Raw genomic sequence first — 13370 nt, 5'->3', positions numbered from 1 at the left:
TCCCCCACTTAAAATGATGACAGAGGTCAGTAATTTGCACCAGAGGTACACTTCAACTGTGAGAGACAGAATGTGAAAAAAAAAATCCATGAATTCACATGGTAGGATTTGTAAAGAATTTATTCGTAAATCAGGGTGGAAAATAAGTATTTGGTCACCTCAAACAAGGAAAATCTCTGGCTCTCACAGACCTGTAACGTCTTCTGTAAGAAGCTTTTCTGTCCCCCACTCGTTACCTGTATGAATGGCACCTGTTTGAACTCATCATCTGTATAAAAGACACCTGTCCACAGCCTCAAACAGTCAGACTCCAAACTCCGCCATGGCCAAGACCAAAGAGCTTTCGAAGGACACCAGGAAAAGTATTGTAGACCTGCACCAGACTGGGAAGAGTGAATCTACAATAGGCAAGCAGCATGGTGTGAAAAAATCAACTGTGGGAGCAATCATCAGAAAATGGAAGACATACAAGACCACTGATAATCTCCCTCGATCTGGGGCTCCACGCAAGATCTCATCCCGTGGGGTCAAAATGATCATGAGAACGGTGAGCAAAGATCCCAGAACCACATGGGGGGACCTGGTGAATGACCTGCAGAGAGCTGGGACCAAAGTAACAAAGGTCACCATCAGTAACACACTACAACGGCAGGGAATCAAATCCCGCAGTGCCAGACGTGTTCCGCTGCTGAAGCCAGTGCATGTCCAGGCCCGTCTGAAGTTTGCCAGAGAGCACATGGATGATACAGCAGAGGATTGGGAGAATGTCATGTGGTCAGATGAAACCAAAGTAGAACTTTTTGGTATAAACTCAACTCGTCGTGTTTGGAGGACGAAGAATACTGAGTTGCATCCCAAGAACACCATACCTACTGTGAAGCATGGGGGTGGAAACATCATGCTATGGGGCTGTTTTTCTGCCAAGGGGACAGGACGACTGATCCGTGTTAAGGACAGAATGAATGGGGCCATGTATCGTGAGATTTTGAGCCAAAACCTCCTTCCATCAGTGAGAACTTTGAAGATGAAATGAGGCTGGGTCTTCCAACATGACAATGATCCAAAACACACCGCCCGGGCAACAAAGGAGTGGCTCCGTAAGAAGCATTTGAAAGTCCTGGAGTGGCCTAGCCAGTCTCCAGACCTCAACCCCATAGAAAATCTGTGGCGGGAGTTGAAAGTCCGTGTTGCTCGGCGACAGCCCCAAAACATCACTGCTCTCGAGAAGATCTGCATGCAGGAATGGGCCAAAATACCAGCTACTGTGTGTGCAAACCTGGTAAAGACCTATAGTAAACGTTTGACCTCTGTTATTGCCAACAAAGGTTATGTTACAAAGTATTGAGTTGTATTTTTGTTATTGACCAAATACTTATTTTCCACCCTGATTTACGAATAAATTCTTTACAAATCCTACCATGTGGATTCATGGATTTTTTTTTCACATTCTGTCTCTCACAGTTGAAGTGTACCTCTGGTGCAAATTACTGACCTCTGTCATCATTTTAGGTGGGGGAACTTGCACAATCGGTGGCTGACTAAATACTTTTTTGCCCCACTGTACAATGAAAATCAAGGGCTATTTTATTCTATTCTGTATCTGATCAACTCAAAGCTTAGACTTCATTACCATCACAAAACAGCCGCACCATCACAGATGTAGCCGCGCCAAAAAGAAAAACAGTGAAAGTACACACATCAGGGACAAGACGAGAAAAAAAGAACTCTACTCGAACTGTGCGCCTAACTGGGAAACCAGCTTGAGGTCAGTAAAAAAAATACACCTCAGCACAAAAAAGCACACGAATATTCACATTTACACCATGTAAAGCACGTGACATGCATCGGAGGCATTTGGGGTGGGTGAGTGCGTATCTGTTTCAGTGTACATGCATGTGTATGTGTGTTCTATGTTCAGCATGAGAGAGTGTCCTTTCACCCAGTTAAGCGAAAGTTAACAGTACCCATCGTACCCTTGAAGGATTTTTTTTAGTGATAGATGACAGCGGAGTGTGATTAAAACAAAATGCAAAGGTCAGTTTCATATTCTGTGTGTCACAGACTTCTACGGCCACAGTAAGTGGGTGGGGCTGTGGAATAAAGCTTCATAGTAGTAGTATTTACTCGCCCCACTTTCTGTGTTCAGAAATTTCATTTCATTTCATTTATTTATTCGTTTATTTCACACTTGGTACAACAATTCAAACAAACCAACCACACTTTCTATCAAAAAGCACTACAACCATGTGTGAAAAGGAGCAGGAAGAAGAAAATATTCTTATTAAACCCTGCCCCCTATCTACAATCCAATTTATATTACAAGTTGGCACCAAAAATCAAGGAACAAACTAACATTAACATTTATCTCCGGTCCTAACCCAAACCAAACAACAAATTTACAATCAGAATATACCACTCCACGTAGTAACAAGGTAACAATGAAATGAGAGTTAGATTACTACATTCAACTCCATACTCAAACAACTTATACGCTGGAATATTCCTTTAACTGAAATTAGTATTCATAGATAAGTGACAGATTAGCAACCAGTACAATATGTGTCATTTTGTTATACATTTACTCATACTCTTGATGTCACACTAAGATGCACAGATGATAAAACAAAAGCAGTTTGTGTGGGTGTTCTTTGGAATTCATCAGCTTAAGGGAGGCACAAATATAAGAGGAATGATTCAGAGCACACACACACACACACCCAAAGCACACTCAGATGCAGCCTAGAATTGAAGCAGAAAACACACATCTGACTATAGACTATAATCTACTTGAGTAAACAAAGTCTCACACTGAAGAAGTTCTAAAGACTGAATCCTACAAAACTACCTAAGAACGACCTAAGAACGGTTCACACAGGTAAGATGGACAGTGAAACCTTTTTATAGTGTATCATAGAATTATTTTGGCATCTTAAACATATGTTGTACCATCTGTTTTTTTCCTGGTATCCCATTTGTTTTTTCTATATTATTTTCAATATTAATGAATGGAAGTAAATGACCAATGCATTTGTATCAATCGTTTATACATCTAAGTAAAATGTGAGGTCCAGTATAAAATTATCATATGATGTAGTGCTGATGTTAATAGCGTTAATCTGTTTAATAAAATATCAAACATGATCATTTCCACTTACTTTCAATGTGTAATAGTTGCACTGCTTTACATTAACTGCAAAGGCAGTCTCTGTGCTTGATCACATCCTTTTTGTCCCAAAAGGTTGATTCTGTTCAAATTGTCATGACCATTGATGAGAATAAACATTCATGGGGAGTTTCCATCAGGATTTCTTTTTCTTTCAGCATTACCATCCGGCCTACCTGCTCGACTATGACTACCAGGCAGTCAGTGATGCTTCTGGTGGTGCTGGTCCTCTCCCTCCCAGGTCTTATTCATAGCTTTAAACCACTCTTCAATTCGAATTCATTCACCCACCGTGAAATCACACGAACAGCAGTCCTTCGAAAGACAGCAGAGGTCTGCCGAGATATCGCTGCTTCTAAAGGACTGGACTTCAATCTGATTGTGAGTTAGACTTACAAAGAAACACAGCAAGAACAGTGATACATCTGTGCTTCGCTTAGTGTTTAACACTAACGAAAGAATATATGTTATTCTCATTCTAATGTTGTTGAGTGGAGAAATATATCAGTCAGCCACAACATGAATTACATTTTTCTTCGTACAGTTCAGTGTTGTGCTATAAAACCTCGTGTCCTACTATTCATGTTGGTGTCACTTTGATACATCCATCTGCATACATAATGACAAAGATTCTGTTGGATTGTGCTCAAGCAAGCCCAGTCAACAGAGGCCACACTGCTGCCAGTGGCCTCTTATCAAAATTAGCGGTGTCACCAGTGGGACCTGCACTTTATTACTATGTACTATATTACGCACAAACTACTTAGCTGGTCATAATTGCTGATGATGAGATAAGACTACTCTTACCTTTAGTGCAATAGTTAGTACTAATTTTGGTTAACATGCGAATAAGATACATAATACAAGGAGTTGTAATATACAAATTTATTGTCTCCAGATTGATAACAACTTGTCAGCTGGCGAGGTGCAAAGGGCCTGTTCGTCTATGGATACCTTCACATCTTTCGTTTCCACCATCAAGTTTGAAACTGCCATTGTTTCTATGTACCTCAGCAATGCAGAGGTGGATGGAGTTTTTTTCCTGAGTGCAGCGCGCCATTTTGACGATGAGACCTTCCAGGAAGGACGGGATATCATCACTGAAGGTACCTCAAAGCTTGTCAATAATAGTTTAATAATGAAAATAATAATGTTATACTATGTATAACTAACTCATGTGAATACAGATCTATAGAATTCAACGGCCTAATGAAGAAAGGTGTTTAGAATTAGGGTTTGGTAAATAACAGAAAATCAAAAAACAAAAACTGAAATCTAGAAAGAATTTTTGTAACATTTCTCATTTCAACAAGGTTTGTAGCAATTCCCACAAAAGTCTTACATACTTGAAAGTTCTATATCTAGGGAAGGAAAGTGATGTTACAGATTACTTCAGTACTCAACAAACAAGACTTGTTTGTCAGTTGGAACTGCCAACTTCAATCAGAAATCTTGCAGAATAACATCTTCAACATTCACACACACACACACACACACACACACACACACACACACACACACACACACACACTGTAACACTGCTTTGAGTGGATAAAGACTGGTGATGTAATGCTGTAATTCAGGTTTTGCAGCTTGTGTCTAATCTGTTGTATTTTAATAATAAGGTGCATCTGTGGTGAAGGCGCATGCTAAGAAAGAAAACTATATCCGAGGGAGGTTGTCTCTAGGGCAAATCTGTCACACTCTACAGGTACCGATACTTAATTTACTGCTAATTTGTTAAGACTGCTAGATGACAGCATTGTGTAATTAAAACAAAACGCAAAGGTGATATTCTAAATTTGTTTTCATTTTCTGTATATGAAGGACTTCTACAGCCACAGTAACTGGGTGGAGCTGGGAAATAAAGCTCCATACAGTGCTCTGATCAGACCTGACCAACCTCTTAAGAACTTGGCAGGTAGGAGTTGAGAATTTCCAGTTTAAATATGATCTAGATTAAATTTGTAGTAGTATTTGTAATGTTTACTTTCAAAATATAAATCAATATTTTTTTCTTTGTTATTTGATATTTCTGCAGGACAAAATACTCCAACTTGCAGAAGTTGCGTAGGAGAGAACTGTACCAACAACATTCTGCCTGATGTGCTGAACCAGGGACTTCTGACTTCAGGCTACTTTAGCCTAATCTCCTCATCAAAACCTACAGGTAACTTGGAGCAATCATCTCTTTTGATGTGTTATGATAAAGTCTTTGTATGTTTTCAATATCTCTTGACAAAATGATAAAATGTTATCCCTGTTCAAAGGTAAATGCAGTCACGGTGGATCTGCTGATCGCACAAGCAGGAGGGATCCAGTGGGCGGGATCAATAAGGATACACTTAATTCCAGTCATGGCTTCCGTCACAATGAAGCAGCTAATCTGGCTATTCGTGCCACCATGGAGCTTCTGGAGGACATCAGATTAGCAGCTGGAGACACAAACTTCACGAGGTAAAGCTAGCTCTCAAGTGTCACACAAGAGGAAACAAATGTGGGGAAAATGGAGCTGAAGCACATGATAAAAAATAAACATTTAAACATTCCTGCGCCTCTTGCTTTTTATTGAATTGATCATCATTTTTAGATTAGATTTAGATGTGCGGGATAAAAAAAAATGGTTTGTCTGAGGTATTTCTGTGCATGGAGCTATATTTTTCTGCATCTCAAATACAGACGTTGTAGACTGCCACCATTTCTGTTTCAGTTTCTAGTGGCCTTTTTATTAGCTTCAATCTTAGCTGACAGAGAAGTGTCAGTGCTGTGGTCTTCTGTTGCTTTAGATAGCCTACTTCAAGGTTAAAGGTGTTGTGCATTCAGAGATGGTCTTCTACATAGTGAGTGGTTATTTCTTTCTTATTCACCTAAAGCACTCTGGCCACTGGTGTCTTGTAACGTCTGACATCAACAAGACATTTTCACCCAGAGAACTGCAGCTCACTGGATATTACCATCTCCGTAAACACTGGAGATGGCTATGTGGCAAAATCAAAGTCGAACAGCAGTTTTCTGCAGCACTCAGACCAACTTGTCAGGCAGCAACAACTAAGCCACGTTCTAAGTCACTTAAATCTTCCTCTCCTTTTCTGATGCTCAGTTAAAACTTCAGATCATCTTGGACATGTTCACATGCCTAAATACATGGGGTTCATGCAATGTGACCTGATAGTTAGATAGTTGTGTTAACGAGGAGTTAAACAGGTGTTCCTAATAAGTGTATTTTTCCCTGCTAATGAATTAAGCATCAATGAAACCATAGTTTCATTAATGCTTGTGAAAAAAGAAAATGCATAGGCTTTGACAATCATCATACTCTTAAAGACTACTGCTTCATCATGCGTAGCTGCTGTTAGCACCACTCCAGTCTGTGTTCTCATCTCTGATTTTTTGCGGATGATGTGGTTCTGTTGGCTTCATCGGGTGGGGACCTCCAGCTCGCACTGGAACGGTTCGCAGCCGAGTGTGAAGCAGCGGGAATGAGGATCAGCCCCTCCAAATCTGAGGCCATGGTTCTCAGCCGGAAAAGTGTGGAGCGCCCACTCCGGTTCGGGGATGAGTTCCTTCCCCAAGTGGAGGAGTTCAAGTATCTCGGGTCTTGTTCGCGAGTGATGGGAGAAGGGAGCCGGAGATCGACAGACGGATTGGGGCTGCAGCTGCAGTAATGCGGATGCTGCACCGGTCCGTCGTGGTGAAGAGGGAGCTGAGTGTAAAAGCGAAGCTCTCAATTTACCGGTCGATCTACGTCCCTACCCTCACCTATGGCCACGAGCTGTGGGTAGTGACCGAAAGAACGAGATCGCGGATACAAGCGGCAGAAATGAGCTTCCTCCGAAGGGTGGCTGGCCTCTCCCTTAGAGATAGGGTGAGAAGTTCGGCCATCCGGGAGGGGCTCAGAGTAGAGCCGCTGCTGCTCCACATCGAAAGGAGCCAGCTGAGGTGGTTCGGGCATCTGACAAGGATGCCCCCTGGGCGCCTCCTAGGTGAGGTGTTCCGGGCATGTCCCACCGGGAGGAGGCCCCGGGGCAGACCCAGGACACGCTGGAGAGATTATATCTCTCGGCTGGCCTGGGAACGCCTTGGTATTCCCCCGGATAGGCTGGAGGAGGTGGCTGGGGAGAGGGAGGTCTGGGCCTCTCTGCTTAGGCTGCTGCCCCGCGACCCGGCCTCGGATAAAGCAGATAAAGATGGATGGATGGATGAAACCATAGTTTCAAAGAAATCAGATTAATAATATGAAAATATGTAATTTGTTGTTTTTTTTCTCATGTTTGTTTCTACAGACTGATGGGCCTCTCCCAGTCTCCTGTGTTGTGTTTTGTCATAGACACAACAGGAAGTATGAGTGATGACATTGATGAAGCAAAGAGGGTTTCTTTTGAGATCATTGACAGAAAAAGGGGAACAGGAGAGGAACCCTCTGGTTATATATTGGTACCTTTCAATGACCCAGGTAGATCATTTACAGGGTGAATTTGTGCTTTGTTATGTAGAAAAGATGTTGTTTGAAAAGAATATTGTAATAATAATTAATACATTATTATAGACTTAATTTGGGAGTCAATTTCTTTTGTTATTTAGTCTTCCATATGAATGAGAATATAATAGCAGCTGTGTTTGTAGCAAATCTTTAAAAGAGCAAATGTGTCACTTTGAACATTTTTTATTTTATTTTATGTATTCTATGTGCAGATTTTGGACCGATAGTTATGACATCTAATGCAGACATCTTCAAAGGAAAGATCAACAGTTTGACTGCGGATGGAGGAGGAGATACCCCAGAAATGGCCTTGTCTGGACTGCAGGTGCTAACAACATAACAAACTGTTTTCTACTTTAGACAAAAGTTTAAAAACATCATATTTGATTTGGGAGAAAAAAATGGTATAGAAAAAGTATAGACACAGTATTCTCAGAATGACCTTTTGTTATTAAACACGTGTAGTTGAGGTGGCCAGAAATGCCACTTTTCACTCAGACTGTATTTTTTTTATTATTAATTATTAATTGTTGATACTTTGTCCTGTCTTTCATACAAATAATATTGAAGCTTGCACTGACAGCAGCTCCACCCTTCTCTGAGATTTTTCTCTTCACTGATGCTCCAGCTAAAGACACCCACCTTAAAAACACCATTATTGCTCTTATAGAGAGCACCAAATCTCAGGTAAGAGTAAACTTTGTATCATCCTTGCTCTAAAAAATGTCATTTTTGGCATGTAACATCTGATAATTTGTATAACATTTGTCTTGAAATGAAGAACATTATCTGAAGTTCGGAGGGACCAAACTTTTTAAACAGGTTCCCCACACACCTGTATGTGTGTTTTTTTCTGTGCTCCAACCTCCTTTCCTTTGCATGTTTTTCATCGTCTGTCAAGGCTGCCAGGCCTGAAAGCTGCTGCCTCTGGCCTAGCTCATTGATTACCATTCATCTTTCATCTTCATTATCAATAAATGTTTTCCACTTAGGCTTGTGGTCCTAACTTTTAAGATTTTTTTCCTCATGCTTGCAGGTTACTTTCATGCTCACAGGCTTTGCAGCAGTTCGACGTCGCCGCAGAACCTCTCAGGGTGTGGCTCCACGTGTAATGGGTCGATCTGCTGTCCAATTATACCAAGACCTAGCTCAAGCTTCTGGAGGTCAGGCCATTCAGGTCACTAAGTCAGAACTCTCTCTGGCTACCAGTGTTATAGTAGACTCATCAGCCAGCGCTGTGGTAAGACATCAATCAAGAGAATCATATCTGACTGAAGATCACACTGTGTGAGTAAATGTGATGTTTCTCTCCTTTTTCTCTTAGGTGACAGTTTTTCAGGCATCAAGGAATCCTGGAAGGCCTGACAGTTTTAATTTTACTGTTGATAGCTCATTACAGAACATAACAGCTTACATCACAGGAGACTCAGCTCTCACCTTCAGCCTCACCAGCTCCACAGGTTTTGTCATCATGAATGTCTGTTTACCCTGTAGCAAATATGATAGAAATTTAAACTCATGTATGCAAATTGAATGCATATAGTATATTATTATACTATATTTAATATTTATAGTATATATACTGTATATATACATATTATTTATTTATTTTTAATTTAATGAGAAGGTTCACGAAACACATTTTCTGCCGAGTATTTCATGGTTCAGGCTTTTAATTCTAAGGCTCTATTTGATGCATTTGTTTTATTAAACTTCTACTTCTTACACTGTCATGTTGAAAACACCTTTATAATAGTTTGTCCCTCTCCCCCAGGTGTATCTCAGACTTCCAGTCAGTCCAGTGGGCCTTTGGCATTTGTCACCACAGCAGGAAACTTGCGTCGTTTAAGCCTCAACACTGATAATGAAACGGGCCTATGGCAACTCAGTGTTAGCTCAAGTAACCCTTACCTAGTTAAGGTTACAGGTCAGTATTATGGAAGCTTATTTTTAGGCTCTGAGTTACATGAAATGTTTTAGAAAAAATGTATTTACAAGGTCTGTTTCTACTTCTGAACATACGTATTCCATCCCTTCTGATCTATTTTGTGTATCAGGTCAAAGTTTAGTGGACTTCATTTATAACCTTGTCGAAGAGCACGAGGGAGCCCATGGGGACTTCAGTGTAAAAGAAGGACGTCCTCTCTCAGGTCAGGCTACTTTTATTGTGACTGTTTGTTCATTTTTATAGTTGTAAAGTTCTGTTGTGGTAGACAATTTTCTACACTGTCCAAAGAGTCATCTTTTAATCAACAGCAACAATTATTTGTCTTGAAAAAGTTACTCTGTGCCCCAAAGGTTTATGCTACATCATGTTATAGTCAGTACAGTTCAAACTTGACTATTCTGTCCTTTAGCTTACCTTTTTTATTTGTACAGGTTGTGTTTCGCTTTAAGGGCATGTCATACTGATACTCATTTAATTACCTTTTTTTCTTTACCTGTCTTTCAGGTGGTAATACCAGCTTCTTGGTCACTGTGACAGGAAGTGACACAGCAAAGGTCACAGAAGTCACACTGTTTGACAGCTCAGGTCCGACAGAGGTCAAAGGATCATTGCAGGTGTGAGGCCATCTATCTGACACATAAGGCTTAGTTGAAGTTGGAGTCATGCATTAATCCCAAGTGTCACCAGCAAATCTACAACGCAGTGACTGAAAAAGAAAAATAACATAGTGTTCATTGGTCCAGTAGAAATCACGAGCTGTGAATAAACCTCAGTGAAATGAAGAAGCATTTACTTGAAATGATAATATTACTACATACTACAGAGATATTGTTGGCATTTCAGAGCTTAATTAATATTGTGTGAATTTACAAGGCAGAAGTTTTAATTTTAATTAAATGAAGGCCGCTATTTTTTGCTACACTATTTAATAGCAGCCAATTTTCAAACCTTAAATACATGAATGTGCTGCAACATCCACAAATAGTCCTCGCACTCGCCCTACCCTGCCATAAGGATGTAGTCATATATTGTTTGGTTTGGTTACTGTTAATCTGTTGACAATGCATGTTGCTGCTTTTTCTCTCATGCAGTCATTAGGAAGCAACGATTTCCTGGTGACATTTAGTGGAATCCCAGCAGGTGAGTTTGTGCTTATCCTGAAAGGAGAGGCCAGCAGCTCCACTTCCAGGTCCACTTCAAGCAGCTTCCAGAGACAAGCGTCCACACAGATCAAGACCTCCAGCATCTCTGTCACTGTGAGAACAGTTAATGTGTGCTTTCTGAAGAATCCTTAACCTCACCATAAGTAAACTGAAACATTTTTACATTGATTTTTTTAACTTTATATAATTTGTAATAGCCAACTATGTAAATAAGTCTACAATCATAAACAACAGCCATTCCTACTGTGCTTCTTTCATTGTGAAGTCATGTCATTATGCATCAACATATTATTATCTACAATCTTTAAAAAAAAAATTCCCCTGCTCCTCTCTCTCTCTTCTTGTCCAGGCCCAAGCCAATAATACCAACATCGAGCCGGGCACCACTATCTCCATCCCCTTCTCAGTCGCCGCAACTGCTGATGGAGTTATAACTGACTCTGCAACTGAGACATTTACAGTGCGAGTCAGCAATGACCGCAGTTATACTTCCACTTCACCCAGCAGTGTTACTACTGTAGCAGGCAGTGGTGGTAAAGCCAATGGCACCGTGACCCTAACGGCTCCATCCAGTGCTGCATCAGGATCAGACGTGACCCTCACCATTGAGGCAGAAAACGCCGCTGCCACCGACATCAACTATGTAGTTCTCAGGTTTTCTGTGACTGCTAAGGTGAGTGATAATGGTTAGAATATTTTTCAACATTATTCTTAATTCTGTAATAATTAATGATCACGTACATAATATATCAAAAAGAAATTTTTGTTATTTTTATTTCAAATGAAAGATTAAATTTCACACGCAATTCGTTTTAATATTGTTGTCTTGCAGTTACAGTTAGGCTTTATGTGTCATACTTCTCTTGTGAATCATTATACATTAATTGAAACTGAATATGTTAAATTGTTTGTCATGGGTTGCTAGACAAGGACACAAATGCCAGACTGGCTGAAAAAAAATAAAACACACCTTTATGTATAAGAAAGACACGAGAAGCACATCACAAAAATGAAAAAGGGAGAACTGAGGATATTAATACTCAAATGATGATTAGGTGAATGTGGAACAAGTGGGTAAACAAACAAGTGCAAACAATCAAGGACGAGATAAAGAAAGTAAAACTAAATGCAAGACAAAAATAGTATTAAAATAAGACAGAAATGTGAGAGCAATCAGCACAAAGGCAAATACCCAACAAGAAAGACATGGGAGGCGGGATGAACTGAATCTAACTGACACGCAAAGATCTAATTAGTGTTCTTTTCTTTTTATCTTTAATAACTGGTGTGACACATACCCAACCACCCAGTACTTTTCATTCTTTTCATATTTCTGTCTCCAGGTGACAGATGTTAACCGCCCAGTTTGCCAGGTAGTCAACACATCAACCTGTGATTCCACTTCATTGCTTTGTGCTTCCTCCCAGTGGGAGTTCATTGCCAATTTCACTGATGGCATCAATGGAACTGGCATTGAGAGTGTAACCATCAGCCAAGGGAATGGTACTCTGAATATGAGCACAGTGGTTGAAGCAGGGGGTGAGAATATTACCCTGGTTACCTACACTGCCTCCTGCTGCTCACAGATTGTGGAGCTGACTGCTGTAGATAGTGTAGGAAATGTGGGGACATGTGTGGGACAGGCTAGAGTGCTTACCACACCTCCTCCAACGACAATGACCCCTGCAACTACAACGACCCCTGCAACTACAACGACCCCTGCAACTACAACGACCCCTGCAACTACAACGACCCCTGCAACTACATCTGCAGTTCAAACAACATCCACCGGAGGGTACACTTTGAACATATCAACCATTGTTTGGCTCACTGTTGTGTTCTCTGTACTTTGGAAGTAAAAGAGAACAAATGGAAATTGCACTGTATTTGTAATTTGTGACATATGAGCCAAGTGACCCATCTTTGATTGCTGAGCTGAAATGGCTATGAAGCAACACACTGAGAAAAGTATCTTTAAATACTAACACCTTCTATTACCCAGGCATGTTTTTGTGTTTAAATTGTAAACACTTTAAATACATCAACTTTTTGGCCTGTTAATTTCTGTAATTTCCTAGAATAAATTATTATGTAGTAAACAAGATTATAAAGTGATTCCACTACATAAAATCAGCATTAATGTTCTCTCTTATATTTCTACAGTCAGTCTTTGCATAGGTGGAAATAGAGTATCAAATTCTTTTCAACCTGTCCACTTAACGGAGCAATTTCCTAGTTTCGAAAGCTGCTTTTTCATTCCACAGTATCATGTAAACAGCCATTACTTCCTTTTCTTACCTGCTCCTGGTATCTCTTTCTTATCTCTGAGAAGTCACCAATCCAGACATCTCTTTCTTTGTGTGTTACCAATGAAGATTTGTAACAACCTACTGAAATACAACATTATATATATAAGAACACATACATATAAAAAAATGTTGACTTTAATTAAAACGTAAATAAATGTGATTTTAATCAATTTACAAGTATCACTTAATTGTCTCATTATTAAAGAGGTTACAGATTATAATGGTGTTCCTGCGGTCATTAATGGAGAATTATTTTATATTTTTCTTGCATTGAAAACACGAACAGATGTGAACTCATTATTTCTCA

At 40.1% G+C, this 13370-nt stretch overlaps 1 protein-coding gene across 1 annotated transcript; it reads left to right on the top strand.

Annotated features, from left to right (window-relative positions):
* The first annotated feature begins 3349 nt into the window (after positions 1 to 3349).
* Positions 3350 to 12919, top strand: LOC146668396 (von Willebrand factor A domain-containing protein 7-like). The gene is made up of 17 exons (XM_085408666.1): positions 3350 to 3544; positions 4062 to 4269; positions 4789 to 4874; positions 4991 to 5084; positions 5205 to 5333; positions 5434 to 5620; positions 7447 to 7616; positions 7856 to 7968; positions 8214 to 8330; positions 8680 to 8883; positions 8968 to 9103; positions 9418 to 9570; positions 9701 to 9793; positions 10096 to 10205; positions 10683 to 10847; positions 11104 to 11427; positions 12098 to 12919. Exons 1-17 carry the CDS (start codon positions 3350 to 3352, stop codon positions 12611 to 12613), a joined length of 3000 nt encoding a protein of 999 aa, XP_085264792.1. The 3' UTR covers positions 12614 to 12919.
* The last annotated feature ends 451 nt before the right edge of the window (positions 12920 to 13370 follow it).

The sequence above is a fragment of the Rhamphochromis longiceps genome, linkage group LG6, assembly GCF_057381845.1.
Source record: "Rhamphochromis longiceps isolate RC_006_pf linkage group LG6, R_longiceps_female_GT1.1, whole genome shotgun sequence".
Lineage (NCBI taxonomy): Eukaryota > Metazoa > Chordata > Actinopteri > Cichliformes > Cichlidae > Rhamphochromis > Rhamphochromis longiceps.
The sequence above is the reverse complement of the archived record's forward strand: the minus strand, read 5'-3'. Positions and strand labels throughout refer to the sequence as shown.

Coding starts and splice junctions, on each gene's coding strand:
- LOC146668396 (XM_085408666.1), top strand. CDS start 3,350: ATGACTACCAGGCAGTCAGTGATGCTTCTGGTGGTGCTGGTCCTCTCC. Junction 5,621..7,446: donor GGAGACACAAACTTCACGAG/GTAAAGCTAGCT, acceptor TTGTTTCTACAG/ACTGATGGGCCTCTCCCAGT. Junction 9,571..9,700: donor TTACCTAGTTAAGGTTACAG/GTCAGTATTATG, acceptor TTTGTGTATCAG/GTCAAAGTTTAGTGGACTTC.